The 23,791-nt window shown below is 54.0% G+C and overlaps 1 protein-coding gene across 7 annotated transcripts; it reads right to left on the reverse strand.

The window, feature by feature from the left end:
- Positions 1-4,329: 4,329 nt before the first annotated feature.
- CPT1C (carnitine palmitoyltransferase 1C) lies at positions 4,330-23,482 on the reverse strand. 7 transcript variants are annotated; one of them, XM_045441854.1, is made up of 20 exons: positions 23,242-23,476; positions 22,646-22,708; positions 22,367-22,521; positions 17,812-17,951; positions 15,901-16,072; positions 15,566-15,667; positions 15,341-15,478; positions 11,560-11,637; positions 11,232-11,339; positions 11,044-11,128; positions 10,537-10,732; positions 10,192-10,374; positions 9,631-9,736; positions 7,664-7,780; positions 7,141-7,305; positions 6,754-6,888; positions 5,997-6,149; positions 5,404-5,517; positions 5,181-5,273; positions 4,330-4,649 (listed from the first exon to the last, which is right to left on the reverse strand). In XM_045441854.1, the coding sequence occupies exons 3-20, from the start codon at positions 22,505-22,507 to the stop codon at positions 4,464-4,466; spliced, it is 2,412 nt and encodes an 803-aa protein (XP_045297810.1). In that variant the 5' UTR covers positions 22,508-22,521; positions 22,646-22,708; positions 23,242-23,476; the 3' UTR covers positions 4,330-4,463. The 7 variants fall into 7 exon arrangements, 6 of the variants coding, with proteins under 6 accessions (XP_045297810.1, XP_045297811.1, XP_045297808.1 ...); XM_045441855.1 differs by having other exon boundaries at positions 22,632-22,708; positions 23,242-23,469; XM_045441852.1 differs by lacking the exon at positions 22,646-22,708 and having other exon boundaries at positions 23,242-23,482.
- Positions 23,483-23,791: the final 309 nt, after the last annotated feature.

Here is a 23,791-nt window from a genome sequence, read left to right on the forward strand (position 1 = left end):
CTTTGACAATATTTATGCTCATCTCGCGATTCTCTGATCCACGCTTGTTAGCCTTGTCACGAGAACCCCTTAGCACGTGCTTCCAATAACTTGTAAAATGGTCATTTTACCTTTCCGAAGAGCTGACAAGGAGGCGGAAGTGGAGCGGAAGAAGCGCACCTTCTTCAAGTTCAAGTTCGCCTGCATTGGCGTGGACCTCCATCACGGGGGGGGGGGGGGGGGCGGTGAGGGTGGGTGGCAGGGGGGAGACGTGACCAGAGCTGCGGAGGCAGCCGCACAGCGCCCAGCGGAGTCTGCGCAGGAAGCCGCACTCCCTGCTAGGGCGCCTGCGCAAGGCCCAGAGGGAGGCTCGCACCTGGAGACGCCCCGGGTGGTTTAGGAGCACCTGCGGGACAGGATCGTCCTGCCGGGGATAGTAGGGAGCACGGTGGGTGTCTGCAGGGGCAAGACCTTCAACCAGCTGGAGATCATGTCCGAGATGACTGGCCACTAGCTGGGCGAGCTCCCCATCACCTACGAGCCTCCATGGCACCATCCGGGCGCCCATTCAAGCCGCTTCGTGCCTGTCCCACCGATAAAGACACAGACCTCTCAAAAAAACAAAACAAAACAAAACAAAACAAAACAAAACAAAAACATCACTTTATTTTGAAAAAGTTTTGGCCTTACAGAAGATCACTGAAGTGACAATGAGCTGTCAGTGTAGGTTCAGCAATTGTAGCCAATATCCCACTCTGGTGGTGGGAATGGAGAGAATGGGGAGGCTGGAGGGGGGGGGAGGGGAGTATATGGGAGCTCTTTGTGCCTTTGCTGTGAACCTAAAACTGCTCTAAAAAATAAAGGCTATTTTGGGGACGCCTGGGTGGGTCAGTCGGTTAAGCGTCTGACTTCGGCTCAGGTCATGATCTCGCGGTCCGTGAGTTCGCGCCCCACATCGGGCTCTGGGCTGACGGTTCAGAGCCCGGAGCCCGCTTCGGATTTCGTGTCTTCCTCTCTCTCTGTCCCTCCCCCACTCATGCTGGGTCTCTCTGTATCTGAAAAATGAATAAACCTTAAAAACTAAAAAAAATAAAATAAAAATAAAGTCTATTTTTTAAAATTAACATTCATTCATTTTTGAGACAGGGAGGGAGGGAGAGGCAGAGAGAGAAGCAGACAGAGGATCCGAAGCCGGCTCTGTGCTGCCAGCAGCCAGCCTGATGCGGGGCTTGAACTCACAAACTGTGAGATAGTGACCTGAGCCAAAGTCAGACGCTCAACCGACTGAGCCACCCAGGTGCCCAAGAAAGTCTGTTTTGGTTTTATTTTTAATTTTTTTAATGTTTATTTATTTTGGACAGAGACAGACAGACAGAGCTGGGTGTGGAGCCTAGTCAAAACAAAAAACAAAAAACAATGTAGTACAGAGGGTGCCTATACACTTTTCACTCCGCTGCTAATGTTAACCTCTGGCCTAACAATGATCAAAACTCAGTACAGTGGGTTGAATAATGGCCTTTATGTTGGTTTTCTTAGGCTGCCATAACAAAGTGCCAGAAACAGGGCGACTTGAACAACAGAATTTATTCCCTCACAGGAAGGGGGTATGGTTTTAGTGGGAGATGAAACAGAGGACTGTGTTCATTTTCTGTTGCTGCAGGAGAAGGTACCCCAAGCTTAGAGGCTTAAAACGCACATTGATTATCCCATTAATTGCCATAGGTCACAAGTCCAAGCAGAGTTTTGTTAGATTCTCCATTGCAGGGGCACCCGGCTGGCTCAGTTGGTGGAGCATGTGACTCTTGATCTCAGGGTTGTGAGTTCGAGCCCTGCTGGTTGTAGAGATTATGTAAAAATAAAATAATAAAATAAAATAAAATATGTTTTATTTTTATTTTTTAATTTATATTGTATTATTTTATTTTATTTTTATTTCCATTTATTTTTGTTTTTATTTTTTTAACATTTATTTATTATGGAGAGACAGAGACAGATAGAGCATGAGCGGGGGAGGGGCAGAGAGAGAGGGAGACACAGAATCCGAAACGGGCTCCAGGCTCTGAGCTGTCAGCACAGAGCCCGACGCAGGGCCTGAACTCACAAGCCTCGAGATCATGACCCAAGCCAAAGTCAGACGCTTAACCGACTGAGCCACCCAGGCGCCCCTATTTTATTTTTATTTTAGATCGAGAGAGCAAGAGAGTGAAAGGAGGGGAGAGGGGCAGAAGGAAAGAGAGAGAGAGAGAGAGAGAGAGGGAGAGAGAGAATGCCAAGCAGGCCCCATGCCCAGCAAGGAGCCTGTCACAGAGGTCGATCCCATGAACTGTGAGATCATGACCGGAGCCAAAATCAAGAGTCAGTTGCTTAACGGATTGAGCCATCCAGGTGCCCCTAGTAAGATCTTAAAACAAAATAAAAGATTCTCCATTCCAGGGTCTCTCCAGGGTACAACTCGTGCACTGACCAGGGCTGTGGTTTCATCAGAGGCTCTACTGGGGAGAGAGCCGCTTCCAAGCTTCCTTCGACTGTTGGTGGAATCCATTCTCTCTTGGCTGTTTGACTGAGGGTCCCAGAGCTTTCCTGGATGTTGGCGGTGGTGACCCTCAGGTTCTAGAAGCCACCCGCAGTTCTTTAGTAAGGAGGCTTTCTCGACATGACTGCAAGCCAAAAAAGACAATCCCTCACCCCATGGAGAGATTAAGGAAGGGATACGCCATTACCTTTGCAATGTCATATTGGTTGGAAGCAAGCCATGGGCCTACCCACATTCAAGGGGATTACACAAAGGTGTGGACCTCAAGGATGGGAGATCATTGGGGGTTACCTCAGGCTCTGTCCTCCACGGGGATGGATTTGATAATGGGATTTAGGGGCGCCTGGGTGGCTCAGTCGGTGAAGCGGCAGGAGTCTGGCTCAGGGCCTCTCATGAGGTTACATCTAAGAGGTCAGTTGGGCCGCAGTCATCTGAAGGACTGAATGGGGTGGGAGACTCTCCTTTAAAGATCGTTCCCTCACATGTTCCTCCCTGGTGGTTGGCAGGAGGCCTCAGTTCTTCATGACGTGGGCCTCTCCATGGGGATGATGGATGTCATCATCATGGATGGATGTCATCCATGCTTGGATGTCCCCATGACACGGCAGACGGCTTCCCGCAGAGCAAGTGATTCCAAGAGGGCGCAAGAAGGAAGCCAGGATATCTTTCACATCAGTCACTTCTACCACATTCTTTTAGGAAAATGAGTCACTAAGTCCAGTCCATACTCAAGGGGAGAAGGATTAAGGTCCACCTTGTGGAGGGAAGAGTGTCGAAGTCTTTGTGGGAAAAAAAAATGTTTTTAATTAAGTAAACTTGACCTCCAATATGGAGCTTGAATTCACGATCCCAAGATCAAGAGCCGCACGCTCTACTGACTGAGCCGGGCAGGTGCCCCACTTGTCGACATTTTTGAAAGTACCAGAGTTAGTGGGTTGGGTCTGAAGGTTTGGGTTGGTGGCGGTTAAGCTGTGCACGGTTTTAATTTGTTGTTGGGCTTGTGTGTTGTTACGCTTGATGTGGTGGAGACCACAGGGCTTGGCGTCATGGAGTACAGGAATCATGGCACTGGTGGGCTGGATCAATGGGGTCTTGGTGTGGTCAGACGGGGTTGGTGGTGATACGGCTTGAGTTGAGCCGGCGGGGATCGTAGTGGTACTGGGGGTCGAGTAGCGGCGTGATCGAGGAGTGCGGTGTTTAAGGCATAACTCTGGGTCAAGTTTAAGTTTGGGGTACGGTGGAGATTGGATGGCAGTTTTGGTTGGGTGATGGAGGTTGGAGTTGGATGTTTTTGCACCGTTTGTATGCTTCCGGTTGTGGTTGTGTTGTCGGGGGTAGTGGGGTGTGGCGTTGCGGAGTCATTGGTTTTGGAATCGCGACAACGGTCAGGCGGAACATTAGGCAGAGCCTTTCCCAGTTATGGGAGTGGCATCCATCACTGAGGAGGAGGTTGGAATGGCTGGGGTTGGGCTGAGGAATAAGAATTTTGGGGGGTTCATCGGAGGTCTCAACAAGGGTGGCTGGAATGGCGTCGATCTTGATGTTTGGGGTGGGCAGTGGTGTTGGGGCAGCAGGAACTGGGCTAATGAGAATTTGTGGGGTTATTTGACTGAGACTGGCCTCGGATGGTTGGGTCTGGTGTGACTGGAGCCGGGAATTCAGTAGGAGTGGGCAGGGTTGGGGGGTGTGCCTGAAATTGATCATAATGGAGAATTCACAGTTGGGCCTGGGGATGGAGGGGAACTTTTCTTCTCCTTCACCCTGATCCTCACCCCTCCCACCCCCTGTGAGCCCAACAGCATAGCGAACACCACACACCCAGCTTACACGTCTTTATTGGACCAGATGCGGGATTTCCAAACCCAAACAGGCTGCCTCTTGTCCTGCACCAACCCAGTCGTCGAGACCCTCTCCCTAGTTCTTGGGGAGGCCAGCTCCCTGCTGGAAGGGGTCAAAGGTTGGTGGATTTCGTGGGGGCCCTGGAGCCCCCAGTGTGGCAGGAGAGAGAGCCATGCCTGTGCCCCGAGTCCTCCTCCTGTAACCCTCTGCACCTGAGCTTAGGGCGCGGCCCCTCCTGGAACAGGCAGGCCACATCCAACAATGCATCCTCAATGTGCTGCCCCAGCCGGTGGGAGTCCTGGAAGGAGAAACACGTCATGTCCAGGAGGAGCCGGGACAGGGGGTTCCTCGGCGCTGGAAGACAAGAGGGCTGGTCTGAGGGAGGAGGCAGCAGGGGACTGGGATTCCTGGGTCCGGGGGCAGCATTGAGCTAGGAGTCTGGACTCCTAGCTTGTAGAAGAGGGAGCTGGTCTGGACTCCTAGGCTGTAGGAGAAGAGGGAGCTAGGAGTCCAGACCCCTGGGTCCTGAGGGAGGAGAGTGCAGTGGGGGGGGGGGGGGGGGGGGAGGGGGTTCCTGCCTGTCTCCCCATTAAAAAAATTTTTTTAATGTTTATTCTTGGGAGAGAGAGACAGAGCGACACAGAGAGAAGACAGCATGAGCAAGAGGGGGGCAGAGAAAGACACACACACACAGAATCTGAAGCAGGCTCCAGGCTCTGAGCTGTCAGCATACAGCCGAGGCAGGGCTCGAACTCACAAACAGTGAGATCACGCCTGAGCTGAAGTCGGAGGCTTAGCCAACGGAGCCACCCAGGCACCCCTGTCTCACCGTTTTTGTGCTAGATTTTTTGCTGGAGATGTGGAAGGTGATGGTGTCATCCCCCATGAAGATGTACGAAACCCCATAACCGTGGTCATCCGCCTGGAGAGGGGCAGAGGGAGGGGGAACAAACTAGCCTCCAGGCCCCTCCTCCCCAACTAGGCAGGAGCGCAGGCCCTCCTCCCTCGGGGCCCACGTCCAGGGAGGTGGGGTCAGGCCCCGGGGCACTCACAGGCCCGAATCCCCCACCAGAGGAAACATAGTCGGGGTAATTGTGGACGTCGAACAGGTGCATTTGCTGAACGGGGATCTGGCTGGTGGCCAGCTGCCACTGCTCCGAGTGAACCTGACGGACAGAGAGAAGACGGTCAAGGATGCAGTGAAGACCAAAAGGCCAGCCGGTCCGCGCCCCGTTGGCTCAGCTCCATTCCACGCAGCCCGGGCCCATTCCGACCTCCGCCTCGCCCCCCGACGGCCTAGTTCCCCCAGATCGCCGCATTGTTGGCTCTGCCCTTCTCCTCCCTGACCCCGGCCTCCGCTTTCTGACCGCGCGGGTTTCAGTTCTGCTGGAACCGCCTTTCTCTCGGTCTTCCTGACCACGCCCCCACCTGACCACGCCCCCTCGCCTCCCTGACCCCGCCTCCTCTCCCCTTCTCTCTCCCCCTCTTCCCTCCCTGCCCTCTCCCTTCCTCTCTTGCTGCAGCACCGCCCCCGCCCCAACTCTCTCCTCTAACACCTCCTTTTGCCCACCTCACCCTCCTCGTCCTGAAGTAGTCCCTCTCTTCTCCCGTGGTTCCCCGCTTCCCTCTTTCCCTGCACCCTAACCTGGTCCAGAAAAGGCGACTGCAGGTGCAGGAACTGGGACACGATGTAGAGAGCGAAGAGGTGGCGGTCGACCCCCTGTCCGCTCATCGCGGCCTTCAGCAGAGCCTGGTGCTTTTCCACGGCCAGGCGGAACATGGCACGGCGCTGTGGTTCCTGGGGTCCCCCCGAGGAGGTCACAGGTCATGGAAAGACAGGAAGTGGGCTTACTGCTGGGGCCTGCCACACCCCTGGCCTCAACCCAGCTTGCAAAATCCCTGCAAGGCAGAGAGACCAATTCTACTTTGCGGAGGGGACACAGGCTCAGAGAGGGGGAGTCACCTGCCCAGGGTCACAAGGCAAAGCAGAGGCAGGTGGGTTCCCAGGTCTGTCTGATCCAGGGCCCCAGGTCCTTCCATTGAACCATAATAGGGAGCGGGAAAGGGAACAGAGGTGCGTGGGGGGTTTCTGAGCAGACAGGTAATGTTGGGAATATGTGGAAGGGTACAAATGGAAGTCCTAAGGTGACACAGAGGCTAAATAATCAAAGAGAGACACATTGTGGAACCAGAGATCCCTGTTAGCAAGTATCACTGCACTGAAATATCTCTGTCTCTCCCCACCAGTGAGCTCCTTGAGGTAGGAGACCAGGTCTGGGTCCTCCTTTGTCCATAATGCCCATCATGGGTCCCGGTCCTCAGAAGGTGCTCCATAAATATTTGCAAGTGTATGAACGAGTATGTGGAAATGACCAAAGCCTCAAGACGAGGCCCACACCCACTGTCTTCTCTTTGTCCTCCATGGCTCTCACAAAGTTGCAGGCCTCTCTGGTGCAAGATCGCACCGTCTCCGTCCGGCCTTCCAGGAACAAGCGAGTCATGGTTGACTCATAAGTCAGGCAGAATTGACCCCTGTCCTGGGGGGGGCGGCAAGGAAGGGAGAAGCCTGTCAGCCGGGCTCTGGAAATCACAGACTTGACCCACCTCTGTGTGGACCTCCCGCCTCCTCCTGCCGGCAGAATGTGTGGCTGGGGGAGAGAAATCAAGATGGCGGCCCCACAGTGGCAATGACCAAAAAAGCGTCACCAAAGGGGCTGACAAGGGAGGTCTTGGGGGCCCAGGGGAACCAAGGTCCCGAGAAGGGGTTGGGGTCGAGGAACCCAACTGACCCGGAAGTGGGCCAGCTGCAAGGCCATCTGGATGAAGCTGTCTGAAGAGAGGTGGCAGCGTTTGATGAAACTCTTGCCGAAGTGGGAGAAGGGGAAGACATGGCAGTCAACGTTTCCAGACAAGGTCTTGGCTCCCCTCAGGGCTAGAGAGATGGACAGATGGATCTGCCAGAGGAGGAAGGAGGGAGGGATGGCTGGGGTTACAGATGGGGTAGGGTTAGAACCGGGAGTGGGGAGGGAAGTGAAGGTGGACATCGAGTCAGGGTAGGGGTGGAATGTGGAAATGGGGACAGAGGCGAACGTGGAGCTGAAGGGCTGGATTAATGATGGGGGGTGGGACTGAGGTTGGGCTGAAGACCGAATTCGCTCGGGGATGGGGTTGGGGTTTCAGGTGGGGAGGACTGGATTGGGCTGGGATTGGAGATGGGGCCGGGGTGGGATTGAGTTTGGGGATGGGGATGAGTTTAGAGTCAAAGCCGGGGGGTTGCAGACTTGGAGGAGAGGCCCGGGAGCCCAGTCTCACCTTTTCTGGAAGGTCCCAGTGCAGCCGCTGGGGCTGGGGCAGTGAGGGATCAGGATGCCCTTTGCAGTGGCCGTCGGCTGAGTAGCCCAGCTGAAAACATTCTGTGGCCAGAGTGAACTGTGTACAAACAGAGGCTGTCAGAGTCCCTTCCTCCCTCTGGATTGAGGGCTCTCTAACCAGGGACTTGCTTTCGTAAGTCCCTTCTGGGGGTTGGAGCGGGGGGGGCAGTCGTTGAGAAACAGAAACCTCTGATGTTCACAGGTGGGTTCTCAGGTTCAAGTTCATTGAGAGTAAGTCCGATACTAATACTCAGCTGGTGCCTACTGGCCTTTTACTTCTGACTAGTAGACAAAAAGCCACCAACGGTGGCCCCCGACCTCCCAAGACACCCCCTACCCTCACCCCCACCAGGATCCTGAGACCAGAGAGATAAAGCCCAGCACAGCATGGGCTGCCAAGGGGGTCGGTGTCCATTCTGACTGAGTGGTGCCCACGCCCTGATGGTTGTTAAATTTTATTTTATTTTATTTTATTTTTTATTTAGTTTTGGTTTTGTTGTTAAATATTTTAAATCAGCCCTGGTCGAGCACCTGCTACCCACCAGCCTTTCCCTTATTCTCACGATAACTTAGGGAGACGGGATAAAGATCCCCATTTCCGCATTAGAAACAAACATCAAGAAACACTTTATGCCTTGGAGTTTCCACGTATCTTTATCATACTCTATGTGACATCTCTTCACTCAAAGTTGATGCGCAGAGACCACAGGTTGATATGAAGGGTCTAAAAGTTAAACTGAATTGACAGTTTCACCGGCCAATATCGTCAAAGGGGGAAAACTCCCATCTTACAAATGTGAAACAGGTACAGAAGAGTCCATGCTGGGGCGCCTGGGTGGCGCAGTCGGTTAAGCGTCCGACTTCAGCCAGGTCACGATCTCGCGGTCCGTGAGTTCGAGCCCCGCATCGGGCTCTGGGCTGGTGGCTCAGAGCCTGAAGCCTGTTTCCGGTTCTGTGTCTCCCTCTCTCTCTGCCCCTCCCCCGTTCATGCTCTGTCTCTCTCTGTCCCCCAAAAAATAAATAAACGTTGAAAAAAAAAATTTAAACAGAAGAGTCCATGCTTACCCAGGGCTGCTCCTAAGATCTGAAAGGGGCCTCCCTTCCCCTCAAACATGCCGGATCCCACCCTGGGCCTCACCCAGTACCTCATGCAATGCTATGGAAGAGTGGGAACCTGAGAGGGTGTAGACGGCACCTGCTATGATTTAGGGACTAAGAAAAAAGAGAAAATAGAGGGGCGCCTGGGTGGCTAAGTCAGTGAAGCACCCGACTCTTGGTTTCGGCCCAGATCATGATACCACATTTCGTGAGTTCAAGCCCCGCATCGGGTTCTGCATTGACAGGGTGGAGCCTGCTTGCGAGTCTCTCTCTCTCTCCCTCTCTCTCTCTGCTCCTCCCTGCTCTCTCTCTCAAAATAAATAAATGAACTTTAAAAAAAAATTAAAAAAAAAAAAAGAGAAGATCGAGATGGTAAGGTTCTTAAGATTGGATGGGAGCTTACAGAAAAAAGAAACTCCAACCCTTCTATCTGATGAAGGGGAGAAATGAGGCTCAGAGGAGGGGAGTAACTTTCCCAAGGTCACACAGCAAGCCATCACACTGATTCAGTGTATTGTGGTTGAAAGGCCTCATTTTCTGCTCTCAGAACATTCTGGATCCATGTTCTTGCTCTGCAATTCCTGGCTCTGTGACTCTGGGCAAATCACTTCCCTTCTCTGAGCCCTGGCTGCCAACTCATCAAAAGGTCATAATCCCAGACCCTCTTTTCTTTGCTGGGTGCCCCCCCCCTCCATCTGGTATCTGCTTGTCTGAGTCTCTGTCTTCCCCCTAAGCGTAAGGCCCTGGAGAGGAAGGTCTTTGGAAATGGGGCCGATGGTCCCCAGGGCAGGAGGGGACTGGCTGCCTTACCTCCCACATGTGTCCTGAGATGGGGCAGTCGGCCCACGAGTGCTCCACGCTGAGACCCAGCTTCCCATTGGAGAAGACGATTAAAGTGAAGGATTTGTCAAACCAGCTGCAGGCGAGAATTCAAAGTGGTCACCAGAGAGCCAGGGCCAAGAAGGAACTTGGGTGCTCTTGGTGGAAAATGTAGGAGTGTCAGGGTGGGGGGATGTTTCTGGAAACAGGGCTGGTATAGGGATCTCTAAGAGGGTGGAGGTCTCCACCAGGCAGTCTAGATGGTTTCTGAGGCATGTCTAAGGCTTGGAAAATTGGGACATTTCAAGGGAACATGCCAAGAAAGGTCCAAGGCTCACGAGGAGCTGAGGGGTTAGGGGGATTCTTCCGGGAACCTCAGGAATCACAAGGGTGCCTCATGCACATCTAGGAAGTTGTCTGAGGATCTCTAGGTATGGAAGTCCCAGGTCTGGAGTCCAGGGTCTGCTTGTCTAGTGTCCAGAGTCCTAGGCCTGGAGACCGGGTTCTGGGGTCACAGGTTGGGGTGAGGTTCGAGTCCAGGGGCTGACTCACCGGTCATGGCCCCTGCCAGCCAGTAGGGCATGGGCATAGGCATCCAGTGTAGCTGCGGGGTCCTCCCTGGTGAGCCCTGCAGGTTCCGAGTCCAGTGATACGAAGAAAGCAGCTCCTTCCACGGCCTCCAGGGTATCCTCAGCCTGGGTCTTCAGGGAACTCCGTACCTGGGCCCACACATCCCTGTGGCAGGGGTGGGGGTAGGGGAGTGGGGGGGGGGGGTGACTGTACCTGAGCCCAGGCTGGCCCTGTACCCTGCCCAGCCCCCACCCAGCCCCCAACCTTGCCCTTCTACAACTCTGGGAGGCTGGCTGGGCCCCCGGGGCCCCGATCTCCCGCCCTCACCTGGGAGCAGCGGTCAGGGCCGCCAGATGCTCCTCCTGGGGGCAGGCGGGGGAGGGGTCGTCCAGGATTCGCTGGAACTGCTGCTCCAGGGCCCGCGGGGACAGCAGGCCGCTCTGGGAGTGGGTTCCCACGCGGTAGAATCGGCCACGGTGGAAGACGGCCACGTGTCGGCTGTCGCGGAGGTGGTGGATGTGGTCTAGGGGCGGCGCGGGGGGAAGTGCAGAGGGCACGAAGGTCAGTGGCAAGAATAAGAACAAGGGTCATTTATCAGGCACTTCCTGGGTGGCTCGCACTGTCCTAAATACTCACTTCACCGTCACTACCCTGTGCACCCTTATAATCCGGTTTCAGAGACGAGGATACCCAGGCTCAGAGAGGGTAATAGCTGACCCAGGTCACACAGCTAGGGAGCGATGGAGCTGGGATTCGAACCCAGGAGACCATGCTCTCAGCTACTGCACTGTTGACGCCTCTGCCGGTGCGGTGCGGGGCCAAGAGGAATCTCACCTTTCTGGATGCCGGGAATGCGCGTGGTGTTGAAGATCTTCTCATACTGGGCAGAGCATAAGGGCCGCATTCCCATCAGCAAAGTCTGCAAGAGACCACGGGCTCCCGAACTGCCTCCCAGGACCCGCGTGGCCCCACGGCCACAGGACCGCAGTCTCCGTGTCCGGCCCACAGGGCGGCCCTCTTACAGGCAGGATCTCCTGGCGGTTCAGGCGGTGGCGGTAGAGGAGGAGGGCGTGGACCGCGTTCCCAGCGCGAGCGGCCTGCACCGGCGTGGGAGTGACGTACAGGAAGTCCTGGGGGCCAGCCGAGGGGACCGCAAAGCGCCCGGGGTCAGGCGTGCCCCTCACGGGGACACTGACCCCCAAACCCAGATCCTGACCCCAACAGAGGGCGGGATGGTGAACGACAGACTCTGATTCGGCCCCGAAACTCCACCTCCTACAGAGACATCCCAACCCCAGATCCCTGAACGGCGGCCCCGCCCGGCTCCCAGCCCCGATGTTCCCTCCTCACCATCATGTAATAGTTGCTGTTCACCATCAGCGAGTGCCGGGAGCGCAGATACACAAATTCTTCCCACCAGTCACTGACCTAGGAGTGGGGCCGAGAGACGCACAGCTGGGGTGGCTGCGGCCAAGCTGGGGAGCGGGGCAGTGGGAGCGGCAGGACCCCCAAGACTTGGCGGCCGAGGCCTTGAGGGTGGAACTCAATGAAGGAGGCCATCGTGATCAGTAACCAGCAGTAACCCCGAAGTCCATCAGTTGGGGATCAGTTGGCTAAATCGCGCTATACTCCTGTCCCGGAATGCTACCAAGCTGTTCAAAAAAAAGCACACGGCCGGGCACCGGGGCGCGGGGGGGGGGGGGGGGGGGGGGGGCTCAGTGGGTTCAGCCTCTGACTTCGGCTCAGGTCATGATCTCGCGCAGTTCATGAGTTCCAGCCCCGCCGGCAGCTCGGTGCCTTGAACCTGCTTCAGATTCTAAGTCTGCGGCTCTCTCTGCCCCTCCCCCGCTTGCACTCAGTCTCTCACAAGTAAATAAACATTAAAAAAAAAAAAAAAAAAGAACAAGGCAAGGGGCACGTAGGTGGCTCAGTCAGTGGAGCAACAGACTCTGATTTCAGGTCTTGAGCTCAGGGTCCTGAGTTCAAGTTCAAGTTGGGCCTGGAGCCTCCTTTAAAAAAAAAAAAAAGTAGGGGTGACTCAGTCGGTTGAGCATCTGATTCCTGATTTTGGCTCAGGTCATGATCTCACGGTTTCATGCTGACAGTGGAGAGCCTGCTTGCGATTCTCTTTTTCCCTCTCTCTGCCCTTCCTCTGCTCACACACTCTCTCTCAAAATAAATAAGCAAAACTTAAAAAAAAACTACATATCACCAAGACCCAAGTGTCCAACAAAAGATGAATGGGGAACCAAAACGGAGCCTATCCCTACAATGGATTTTTTTTTTTTTTTTTAAGATTTTACTTTTAAGTAACCTCTACACCCAGCGTGGGACTTGAACTGGCAATCCTGAGGTCAAGAGCCACACACTCCTCCAACTGAGCCTGCCAGGCGCTCTTACAATGGAATGCTAATATAAAAAGGAATGAAGTTCTGATGTGCACTGCGACACGGACAGCCCCTAAAAACATTATGCCAGGTGATATGAGTCAGACACAGAAGGACAGATCGTGTATGATTTTATTTGCATGAAAAATCTAAAATAGGTAAATCCCTAGAGATAATAAGTAGAATAGAGGTTACCTGGCACTTCGGGGAAGCAGGAACGGGGATGTATTGCTTAATAGGTACCGAGTTTCTGTTTGGGATGATGAAAAAGTTCTGGAAATAGATTGTTCTGATGGTTCCAGACACGGCAAATGCACTTAATACCACTGAATTGCATACTTAAAATTTGGCTAAAATGGAGGCCATTCCATGGCTCAGTCAGTTCAGCGACAGACTCTTGATTTGGGCTCAGGGCATGATCTCACGGTTCGTGAGTTCGAGCCCCACATGGGGATTCCCTGCTTGGGATCCATTCTCTCTCTCCTTTCCTCTCTGCAACTCTTGTGCTCTCTCTCTTCTCTCTCTCAAAATAAGTAAAATAAAGTTTAAAAATGTATTTTAAAATGGCTAAACGATAAATTTTATGTTATGTCCATTTTATCACAAATATTATACATATTTAGGTTACATATGTTTTATATACTATATTAAATCTATATTTGCTACAAATTATAAAACATATAAGCATATTATGTATTATGCAATTGAAAATTACATGTAGGGGCTCCTGGGTGGCTCAGTCGGTTCAGCGTCCGACTTCAGCTCGGGTCTTGATTTCACAGCTCGTGGGTTCGAGCCCCACGTTGGGCTCAGTGCTGACAGCTCAGAGCCTGGAGCCTGCTTCGGATTCTGTGTCTCCCTCTCTCTCTGCCCCTTCCCGGCTCGTGCTCTCTCTCTCTCTCTCTCTCAAATAAACGTTAAAACAAATTTAAAAAAAATTGCATTAAATAAAAAATATAGATAAAAAGTCTAAGTGATAGGAAAGCACGGTGTCAGACTTTAGTTGGCCTTCACATTTTTTTTTTTTTGTTATACATAAGATAACACGATATGTTATAATTGGTGGTGCCTTAGAAGTCCGATGAAATACATACATCGTGTGTGTGGGCGGGCGCGTGTACGTACACACGCGCGCGCATACGCACACGCGCATACGCATTGGAACAGACTCCCGTCCAAGAGCTTGAAGGGAAAAAATGTAAAAACTAAGGCCTGGCTTCCCTTCTCCCTCTCCAGACACGACTCGGTCCCCTCCATAGCGCTTGTCCGTGCTGCTGCCCCTCGTGGCTCTGTCTCAGCTCCTCCTCCCTTTCAAGTCCAATGCTGTCACCCAGGCCTCTTTCCCGAGCCTCCACCCAGGTCTCCAGCTGCCCCAGGGCAGGTCCCCGGCACCCCCAGGCCTGTCACACCTGCCCCCACGGAGCTCAGTGCCTTTGCCCCAGAGCTGCTCCCCTTCTCCCCATCTCAGGGACACCCCCGCCGTCTCCCCACCACGTGAGGCCCGTAGGTGCCACCCTTGGCATCTCCTCACCCCCAGCCTGACAGTCCCAGCCCCACCCCTCCACCCCCGCCCCCTGACTCTGCCTCATACCCTGTGGCCCAATTCCCCTGTCTGACCTTGTCCTCTACCCGCCCCCCCCCCCACCGCATCCTCTCCAGCCTCCCAGCCTCCAGTGTCTCCCCTCCAGTCTTTCCCCCACACCAGAGCTGATCCTGACTTTCCCCTGTTCAGAATACTCCCATGGCTCCCTAGCACCCCCAATAAAAAGTCCAGGATCCTCAGCTGGAGTTCAGGCCACTCCCCGCCACTCAACCATTCCCTCTCTTGACGACCACCCTTCAATCCCTGTGTCCCAGCGAGCGATGCTCTCCTGGTTCCCAGCCCATGTCCTACAACCGCCGTACTACTCACCTCCGCTCGGCCCATTCCCTCCTACCAACCGCACCGGTTCAAATTCTGTCCAACCCTCAGGGCTCAGGCCTAGTAACTACTCCTCCTGGAACCCTGATCCTCTCGTCCAGTGGCGGCGTCCCCAGACCACCCCACCCCCCAGACGCTCACACGATCCCACCTTTCTTCGCTGCTACCTCCACCTGATCCCACACTGCCTGCCCCCTATTTACGACTTCCTCCTACAGAATAGGAGGCCTGTAAGCCCCGATTTGAGTGAGTTGTTGTCTTGCTCTGTGCCTCAGTTTCCCAAGGAGCTCAAATCAGAGTACTACCAAAGGCCTAGCTCCTGAACTCGGAATAGAAGCCCATTTGGGGAGGATGCCCTTACGCAAAAGGAGGGGATAAAACCAGAACAACTCTGGGGGCGGGGGGGGGGGGGGGGGGGGGAGGGGGTTTAGACCGCTGGCCTGCCGGGCAAGGAGCTGAACCGTCTGAGTCCGGGAATTCTGGTTCCAATCCGGGAGGGTTGGGGGCTGAGCTGTGGATGTGGGCAGGCCCTGGAGGCGGGGCTTAGATTATGGATGTCAGGCTCACGTCGGAGCATGCAGGTCCCGGGAGAGGCTCAAAATGTTAGCATATGACGGATGGGCTTCAGAATATTGGAGAGTACGAGCAGCTCAGAATATTGGAGCATCTAGGGCGGGGTTTAAACTACGGGAGCGTGTGGGCGGGGCTCAGAACGCGGAGCAGGGGGCGGGCCTGCAGGTTGTGGGCGTGTCGGGGGCGGGGTGTAGAACCCCGCCTTAGGAAGGCGGGCTCAGAACCTCCGCGTTCAGGGTGGGGGACTCACGTAATTGGACGCCCACCAGGACTTGAGCCGCAGATACCACTGCAGCAGCGACGCCTGCAGCCTCAAGAATTCCTGCGCTAGGACAGACGTCAAGTCGAAGTCCTCGTCGGAGAGGATGGGCCGGACAGATTCCAGGTACTGAGGGGCAAGGAGCAGATGGTAGGTCGCGCGCCCGCCCGCCCCCGGCCGCCTCCCGCCCCACGTGGAGGGAGCTGGCGGGCCCACCTTGCGCACGGTGTCCTGCACGGAGGGCACGGGCTGGCGTGGCAGGGAGCGCTGGTAACTGAACAGCATCGGATTGCGACCGGAGAAGATGCGGACCAGGGCCTGGAGGGAAGCGGGGAATTAGTGGGTCACTGCACCCCTCCCTGGGATCCGGGACCGGGATCGGGGGTTGTACATGGCAACCTACAGAGAGAATGGGGTTGGCACCCAGAGAATGGGGGGACAGACCCAGGGGGAGGCGTAGAGACCAGAGAGAGATGGACAGGGTCCCAGAGAGAGGGACATAGAGAAGTGGGTCCCCGGAGGGCCTGAGCAGGGCTCTGCCCTTCACATACCAGCCAGGTCTTGGTGGGGGAGGACATGGCTCCGTGGGGTTCAAGGAGCCAGCCATGGTAGGACAGAAGCAGCCTCAGGGCCACGTGAAGCGTGAAGATCAGGGCTCCCCACAGGCACGAAGCAAACAGCGCCGCTGCCAGGACTCCCCGAAGCCTGTGGTGCTGTCCACCCCTGGGGGAGTGAAAGAGACACCGGGCCTGGGTCTCCTGGCCTCAGAACGCCCCTTCCCTCCAGCCCCACCAGCCCCGGCTCTTCCTGATAGTCTCTGACCCTGATCTTTTGACTGGGGGCCTATCTTCTAGAATTGGAGTCAGTCGTAGAAATCGAGTTTCCTAAGGGGTACCTGGGTGGCTCCGTCAGTTAAGCGTCTGACTCCTGATTTCAGCTCAGGTCATAATCTTATGGTTTGTGGGTTCAAGCCCCTCATCAGGCTCTGCGCTGACAGTGTGGAATCTGCTTGGGATTCTCTCTCTCCCTTTCCCTGCCCCTCCCCTGCTCATGCTCGCTTGCTCGCTCTCTCTCAAAATAAATAAAAATAAAACGTTAAAAAAATTAAAAAAAGAAACTGCTGATCTAAAACCACAGTAAATCAACGTGTTTGCAAAGTGGCAATCAGATAGACATATGAGCAAATCCCACCTGGAGGACTAGGAGCGAGTTGCTTCCCCTCTGTAGACTGGGTACGTCTAGCCTTCCTGGAAATTTCTACCTCTGATCCTGGGTCTGCCCTTTGGGACTGTCTGTACAAAATCTGAACCTTCTTCCCCAGGAGGACGAAGTCAAGAATTAGAACCTGTCACTTCCCCCACACCCGGCTCCCAAACCGTCCCCCCAAATGGCAATTATAACACAACCACTCCCATTTAGTAACCTTCCGGCACCGTACGGAATATTCCACGTGCATGCTTTTTTTTTTTTTTTAAGATTTTATTTTTAAGTAATCGCTACACCCAGCGTGGGGCTCAGACTCACAACCCGAGATCAAGAATCGCGTGCTCCACTGACTGAGCCGGCCAGGTGCCCATCCACATGCGTGCTTTTGTTTCTGTTTTTGCCTGCCAACGGCCCCAGGAAGCAATTATTATTACCTATATATATTTTTTTTTAGTTTTAATATTTTTTTATGTTTACTTTTTTTTTTTGAGAGAGAGGGAGACAGAGTGTTAGCGGGGGAGGGCAGAGAGAGAGGGAGACACAATCTGAAGCAGGCTCCAGGCTCTGAGCTGTCAGCACAGAGCCCAACACGGGGCTCGAACCCATGAACCTCAAGATCATGACCTGAGCTGAAGTCAGACACTTAACTGACTGAGCCACCCAGGTGGCCTTATTACCTATATTTAAATTTTTTTTAACGTTTATTTATTTTTGAGACAGAGAGAAACAGAGCGTGAGCCGCGGAGGGGCAAAGAGAGAGGGAGACACAGATCTGAAGCAGGTTCCAGGCTCTAAGCTGTCAGCACAGAGCCCAACATGGGGCTCGAACTCAGGAACCACAAGATAATGACCTGAGCCCAAGTTAGACGTTTAACTGACTGAGCCACCCAGATGTCCCTATTACCTATATTTTATAGAGGAAGACTCTAACACCGAGAATGGTTAAGTCTCTTGCCTAAGGCTACACAACTGAAGGCCAGTAAGGCTCCTACTTTTCTCGGTGCTTATATAACCATGTCTGGATATTTTCTAGTTTGTCAGCATCCCCCTTAGCAAGAAACAGACCGGATGGAAAATAGGCAGAGAGAAGGGGGGAAATCACCTCCTTTTTCCTCATGCTGTACCTTTATTAATCTGACCCAAAGTAAGTCTCAGAGATTACTTCTCTTTAGCAGGCACATCACACTGATAGAGAAGCTTACTGGGTGGAGGGGGAGGAATTAGGGAGGTTACTGGGCTCAAGCGGGGGAGCTCACCAGTCTGGCAGCAACTCTTTGATCTTCTCCATCAGTCCTAGGGAAGGATCCAGCTGGAGGAACCAGGCGAGCTGAATGGCACTGAAGAGGAAGAGCCAGCTGAGGGGGCTGGCAGGGAACACACCAGTAAGAAAGTCATTCTGCAGGGAGGAAAGGCACCCATTCAATCAATTAATCCTCCTCTAAGCACCATTCTTAGACATCGACAGAGCACCCAGTGTGCGCTGAATCCCGAGCTGGGTGCTCAAGACCCAGTGGGGACCAGAGAGATCTGGGTCATGCCCTCAGGGAAGTCAGTCAGGAACGAAGCGAGTGCTAATGACATAAAAACAAGGCAGGCACAAGAGCCCTGAGCAGGATGCTCGGCTTGGAGGAGTCAGGGAGGGCTCCCTGGAGGAGGTCACTCCCAGGCAAAATGGCCCTCCATATACTGCAGGGGCTGGAGCTCAGCAGGCCTTCTAGAACTTTGTGGCTATGGAATGAATGAGGAATGCAAAAGTGTTGGGGAAGTGCATGGAACTACCTAACCCTTAACCAGCGCTCACTACCTGCCCGGCCCCTTTTCCAAGGCGGAACTCTTAAAACCCCCCCCAACATCTCTGTGCGGTAGGTACTCAGGTGATCTAATTTTGCAAAAGAAACCACTTGGGTTCAAAGTCACACAGAGAGCATGATAAGAGCTGCTATTCGTTGCCATCAGGGCTCCAGAAACCGCGTTCTCTTTTCCCACATTTAAGAAATGGGAGAGCCTCAGAGATCACGGTTTAGAACTTGGGCTCTGGGGCCCTGGGCTCAAACCTCTGCTCTGTCACTAACAAGCTGAGTGACCGCGAGCAAGTGGCTTCACCTCTCTGTGTCTGTTTCCTCATCTGTGGAATGGGAACAATCCCAGTACTTGGCTCCGGGGACTGTCATGAGGACGGGATGAGAAAATGTCCTCCCACAAACAGTTATTGTGGTCCTACAGCAGTGATAAGACAGCAAGATTCCTGCTCTCCTGGGGGACAGAGCAATAGCTACGTCAGTAAAGGATTTAGGGTAGTGTGGCAGGTGGCATTAGGGACTGTGGGCTAAGCAAAGAGGGCTGGCGGGGCAGGGGGGAGGGGGGAGGGTAGTGAATTGCATAGCTCAGAGCCAGGCACACAGTAAGCGCTCAGTAAACATCATTACCAATGCTCCTTTCTTTCTATGGCTACCCTACTTCCTGTTGGGGATTTATTTATGTGACGATCTTCCCTTGGTATGGCAAGGAAAGGTTACTGGCAACCGTGGTTCTTTGGTTGCTTATTATTTCTTTTTAAGAGAAGCAGTCTCTTCCTTTATCCGGGGCTCGGGATCGCGGTAGAACAGGGCTTCGTAATAACAGGAAACGTCTCCAGAGCCCTTCCCAAGGACGAGATGCCTCAATAAATCATTGCATTGCCCTGTATCTCAGCAAAACAGTAGTAAATACCACTATCTCTGCAGGGGCGAAGAAAGTGAGCAGACAAGAAGTTTGAAGAACGTGTCCCAAGCCAGAGAGGGCCCACTGTCAACCCCTCAAATCGTCCAGATGTCTTGTGACCCTAATGCAACAGGATATAGTGCAAAGTTCCACACGGGGGCGCCTGGGTCCACTGCCTCTCATATTCATTTGGAAACCATCTCAGGAAACACTCTGACCTCCTGCTGCTGAACAGCCCACATGTGCGCTGTGCCACGTGCTTGGCCCAAATGATCCCCTGCACGTCATTCACAACAGCCCCATGGCATGGGTCCTGGGACCACGTTCTAGAAAAGCAGGATAGCAGGCGTGGGTATGGGTTCCACAGCCAGACTGCTAATTCTAGTCCTGCCTCGAGCACTGCATCTTGGCAGCTGTGTGACCTTGGGAAAGTTGAAGGCACCTCTCTGGGCCTCTGTTTCCTCATCTGTAAAGTGGGACAGAGAATAGGTCTACCTTAGCAGGCTATAATGAAGATCAGATGAGCCATACATCTATTTATTTTGATTTTTATTTGTAAAAGATTTTATTTGGGGAGCACCTGGGCGGCTCTGTCCGTTGAGCCTCCGACTCTTGGTTTTGGCTCAGGTCGTGAGTTCGAGCCCCACATCTCGTTCTGCGCCTGGCAGCATGGAGCCTGCTTGGGATTCCCTCTCTCTCCTTCTCTGTCCCTCCCCTGCTCGCGCCGTCTCTGCCCCTCTCAAAAATCAATGAACAAATTTAAAAAATTTAAAAAAAAAAAAGGTTTTAAGTCATCTCTACACCCCACACGGGGCTCAAATTCACGACCCTGAAATCAAGGGTCACACGCAAGCAATAGATTTAAAGGGTTTGGTGAGTGTAGAGCCCAAAACACACTAAATATGACCTGATGTGATTTTCAAAACGAGGAAGCAGAGGCTCAGAGAAGTTAATAACACGCCAGAGGGCACCCAGCACTTACGACCTATGTGGAACCACCAGGATCGTAGGAAGGGCGATGTTGGAGCGGTCACTTCTCTGCATCAGACCTTCTGCTAAGACAGCTCATGCTTACAACAATCCCTCGAGGCAGGGACTGTCAGGGACGCCATTTTATAAGTGACGAAGTCATGGCTTAGCAGGATGTCTATGCAATTTCAGCCCTGCGGTTGCTGAGGGCACAGCCCTCACCCTGAAACCAAGTTCCAGGAGCTACGACTTCAGGGTGGCTCCTAAGGTCCCAGAATGGAAGAGAAAGGACAGAAGAGCATCCAATGTCCCACAGGGAGAGAGGCAGCTATGTGATAGAAAGGGAAGAACGATCACTATTACAATGATCAATTAATACTAATGACAGGGTCTGGTGGGGCCCACCAGGCATAGGGGACTGACTCTGAGAAGGGCTTTAGGTTTTGACTCAAAAGTAAGGGTGGTGATGGCCAAAATTTTCAACAATGCAGCACTAGTCAAAATCCACTTACAAGTATAGAAACCAGAACAGCGGTTGCTTTGAGTCGGGGGGGGGGGGGGGGCGTGCTAACTGGAAAAGGGCTCAAAGGAACATTCTAGAATGGCGGCAATTCTGTCTTGCTAGGAAGTTGGGCGCACAGGTATTGTCAAAATTCAAGGACTGTACCTTTTAAGAACCTGTGCATTTTTTTCTGAATGAAATGATATCTTAATTTTAAAAATACATGTGTGGCTCAGTCAGTTGAGAGTCTGACTTCGGCTCAGGTCGTGATCTCACAGTTCGTGGGTTCGAGCCCCATGTCGGGCTCTGTGCTGACAGCTCAGAGCCGGAGCCTGCTTTGGATGCTGTGTCTCCCTCTCTCTCTCTCTCTCTGCTCCTCCCCTGCTTGTGCTCTGTCTCTCAAAAATAAATAAACATTAAAAAAATAAAGTAAAAATATATGTATATGTGTAGATATGTGTTTATGTATTTAACCCCAGGTTAATGTCCACATGATAATGTTCTAATTGATGAATTAGCCTGAGGCCCAAGAAGTTCCAGGGGTGGGGCTGAAGAAGCTCTTTGGGGGGGAGGGCGGGGGCTACCCATGTTGGGTGTAGAGGTGGGGCTCGAGCTCACAACCCCGAGATCAGGAGTCACACGCTCCACCGACTGAGGCAGCCAGACACCTGGTTAATGAATAAAGAACAATCTTATCAAAAGCTAACACTTACTTGGCACTTGCCAGGGCCCAGGCAGTTCGCTCAGTGCTTACATGTAACAATTCATTTAATCCCCTCGACTGTCCCATCAGGGGAGCTGTTATCATCACCCCTGTTTTACGTGTGGGGATACTGAGGCTCAGAGAGGAATACTTGCCCAAAGCCACACAGCTAGTAAGCGGCAGGGCTGGGATTCAGAGTCAGTCTCGGCCAACCCCGCAGGTGTTGGAGACTTGCGTTCAGACAGGGCGTGACCACGAGGGAGACACTATATGTACCCAGTGCCGGACTTCTAGAAATAGTGACCCTGGGGCAGGCATGGGTTCTGGTTAGACGTCGGGCATGGGCATTCTAGAACAAGGGCAGTGGTGAAGTGCATACGGACGTTTGGAGGTTCACGTCTGGGAACCACAGGGAGGGCGCACGGCGAATGGAGAGGGGCATTGGGGGTTCAGAGGCAGGCTTGAGGAGGCAGCCTCAGACCCAGGGGCTCGGGCTAGGAGGAGGATTGGGGTGCGGGCCTTCAGGATTGGGGTGCGGGCTAACCAAGATCTTCCCCGGGTCACAGCGTTCTGAAATGAAGAGCACCGAGTTTAGCACCCGAAGAGGAAAGGGAAAGGTGAGGGGAGCACCTGGGGTGGGGGGAAGGGGTCTGAATTCTAGAAATTGGGTGGAAGTTGGGTTTGCGGGTCTGAGGACAGAGGGAAGTGGTCCAGGAAGTGGTTGTAAGAGGTGAATAGAGGTTCCCAGTAAGGGAGGAAGTGAGCCTCAGAAAACCCAGAAATGGCTTTAAGGGGGTCCTGAAAGTCCACATCCAAACCCCCAGAAGGGGGGTGGGGGTGGGGGTGGGGGGGGGATAGGATCCCAGAAGTGGGCCTGGGGCATCCCAGAAACACGTAACCGGAGTCTTGGAAGGAAACCAAGCGTGGCCCTCCTCACCCAGAAACGGGCGAGGTGCCTTTTCCAAGAGCGCAATCCGGAGAGGTAGATCTCCTGCAACACGGGGGCACTGAGCTCCACTTCCGCCCCGTCCGAGGTCAGCGAGGGTCGGAAGCCCACGGCCTGGTGCGCTTCAGCCATGTCACGCTAGAGCCCTGGGAGTTGGGACAGAGGGTCATTTTCCAGGCCCCCAGCCTCAGACCCAGGAATCCGGGCTCCCAACCCCCTCCTCCTGCAGACCCAGGAATATAGGCCACCGGCTCACCCTTCCCTAACCACCTGAGGGGTCTCGAAGGACTTTGTCAGAGACTCGGGTGTTGGGGGGATGTCAGTCGGGGGCCTCTGTGAACGCATAGAGAGGCAGGAGGGATAACTCGCGTGAATCCCTTTTGCGACTCTGCTGAGAAGGAAGTGCAAGGCCGTGCGCCCCTCCCCACGAAAGACTTTCAAGGTTCGGGGTTGGGGACGCGAAACCAGCCCAGGGTCGGGTTGCGGGGTCTGGAGAAAAACATTAGTCCGAGACCCATTGAAATGAACACCTGCCGGACGTTGGCACAGTCCGCCTCGTTTCCGCTTCCCACGCCAAGGCGGGGGAGGGGGGGGGGATGGGACCGGTGGGGAGTGGCGGGGGAGGAGCAGGGGGAATGTCTATAAATTCTTCCGCTCCAGGATGGCCCAGCGTCCCCTCCCCCCTCCGGGGGCTGGAAGAGGTGGGGGAGGGAGCACCCTACTGCGCATGCCTCACAGCCAGGGATGCTGAGACTGTGAGCCGATGCGAGCTTCGAGGACAAGTGATGGAGAAGCCCGCACGCCCAACCCAAGACACAGGCCTCCCGGCCCCGCGGGAGCTCGGGTCCCTCCGGTGCGATACTTACCACTCTGAGTCAGACGTCCGCCGAGCCGATCCTGGAACCCAAGCCCGAGCCCACCCCCCACCCCCGATTCAGAGCGCCAGACCCAAGGCTCCCACTTGCATATGTCCAATCCCAGTGCGACGAGTCCACGACTTGGTCGTCGGGCCTCCGGAGCTCCTGGCCGCCCCCAATTATCCAACATCCAGGAACCCCGATTTCTGCCTCGCGTGTGCCTTCGCCGGGTAGGCAAGTCCCTGGTTTTGTCCCCGCCCCCTTCCAACCCTCTGCGTTCTATCCCCGCCCCCTCGAATCCCAACGTCCAATCCTCTCCCTCCGTTCGCTCCCTAGCCTTCAGTCTTTTTCTACCCGGCCTGATTTCTCTACCATTGGCTTCCCGGGTTCTAAGCAGCTACTCTCCTCTGAACCCCAGGTTCTTGAGCTTCCCACTCCGCTTTGTCTCACTCTCTCTCTTTGAAAAACGAGGCTCGGCTTGGTACCCATAGCCCACCTTTGGGTACGTGTAAAGTCACGCGCGTGGGTATCGAGCCGGAGCGAATCAAAGTTCTACCAT

The sequence above is a fragment of the Leopardus geoffroyi genome, chromosome E2, assembly GCF_018350155.1.
Source record: "Leopardus geoffroyi isolate Oge1 chromosome E2, O.geoffroyi_Oge1_pat1.0, whole genome shotgun sequence".
Taxonomy (NCBI): domain Eukaryota; kingdom Metazoa; phylum Chordata; class Mammalia; order Carnivora; family Felidae; genus Leopardus; species Leopardus geoffroyi.

What these genes read in the sequence shown, in the direction of transcription:
- CPT1C (XM_045441852.1), bottom strand. Translation starts at nt 22,507, where the DNA reads ATGGCTGAAGCGCACCAGGCCGTGGGCTTCCGACCCTCGCTGACCTCG. An exon ending in TCTCAGGACACATGTGGGAG is followed by an intron (nt 7,781 to 9,630) that starts GTAAGGCAGCCA and finishes GTTTGTACACAG; the next exon opens with TTCACTCTGGCCACAGAATG. An exon ending in ACTGGGACCTTCCAGAAAAG is followed by an intron (nt 7,306 to 7,663) that starts GTGAGACTGGGC and finishes CTCCTCTGGCAG; the next exon opens with ATCCATCTGTCCATCTCTCT.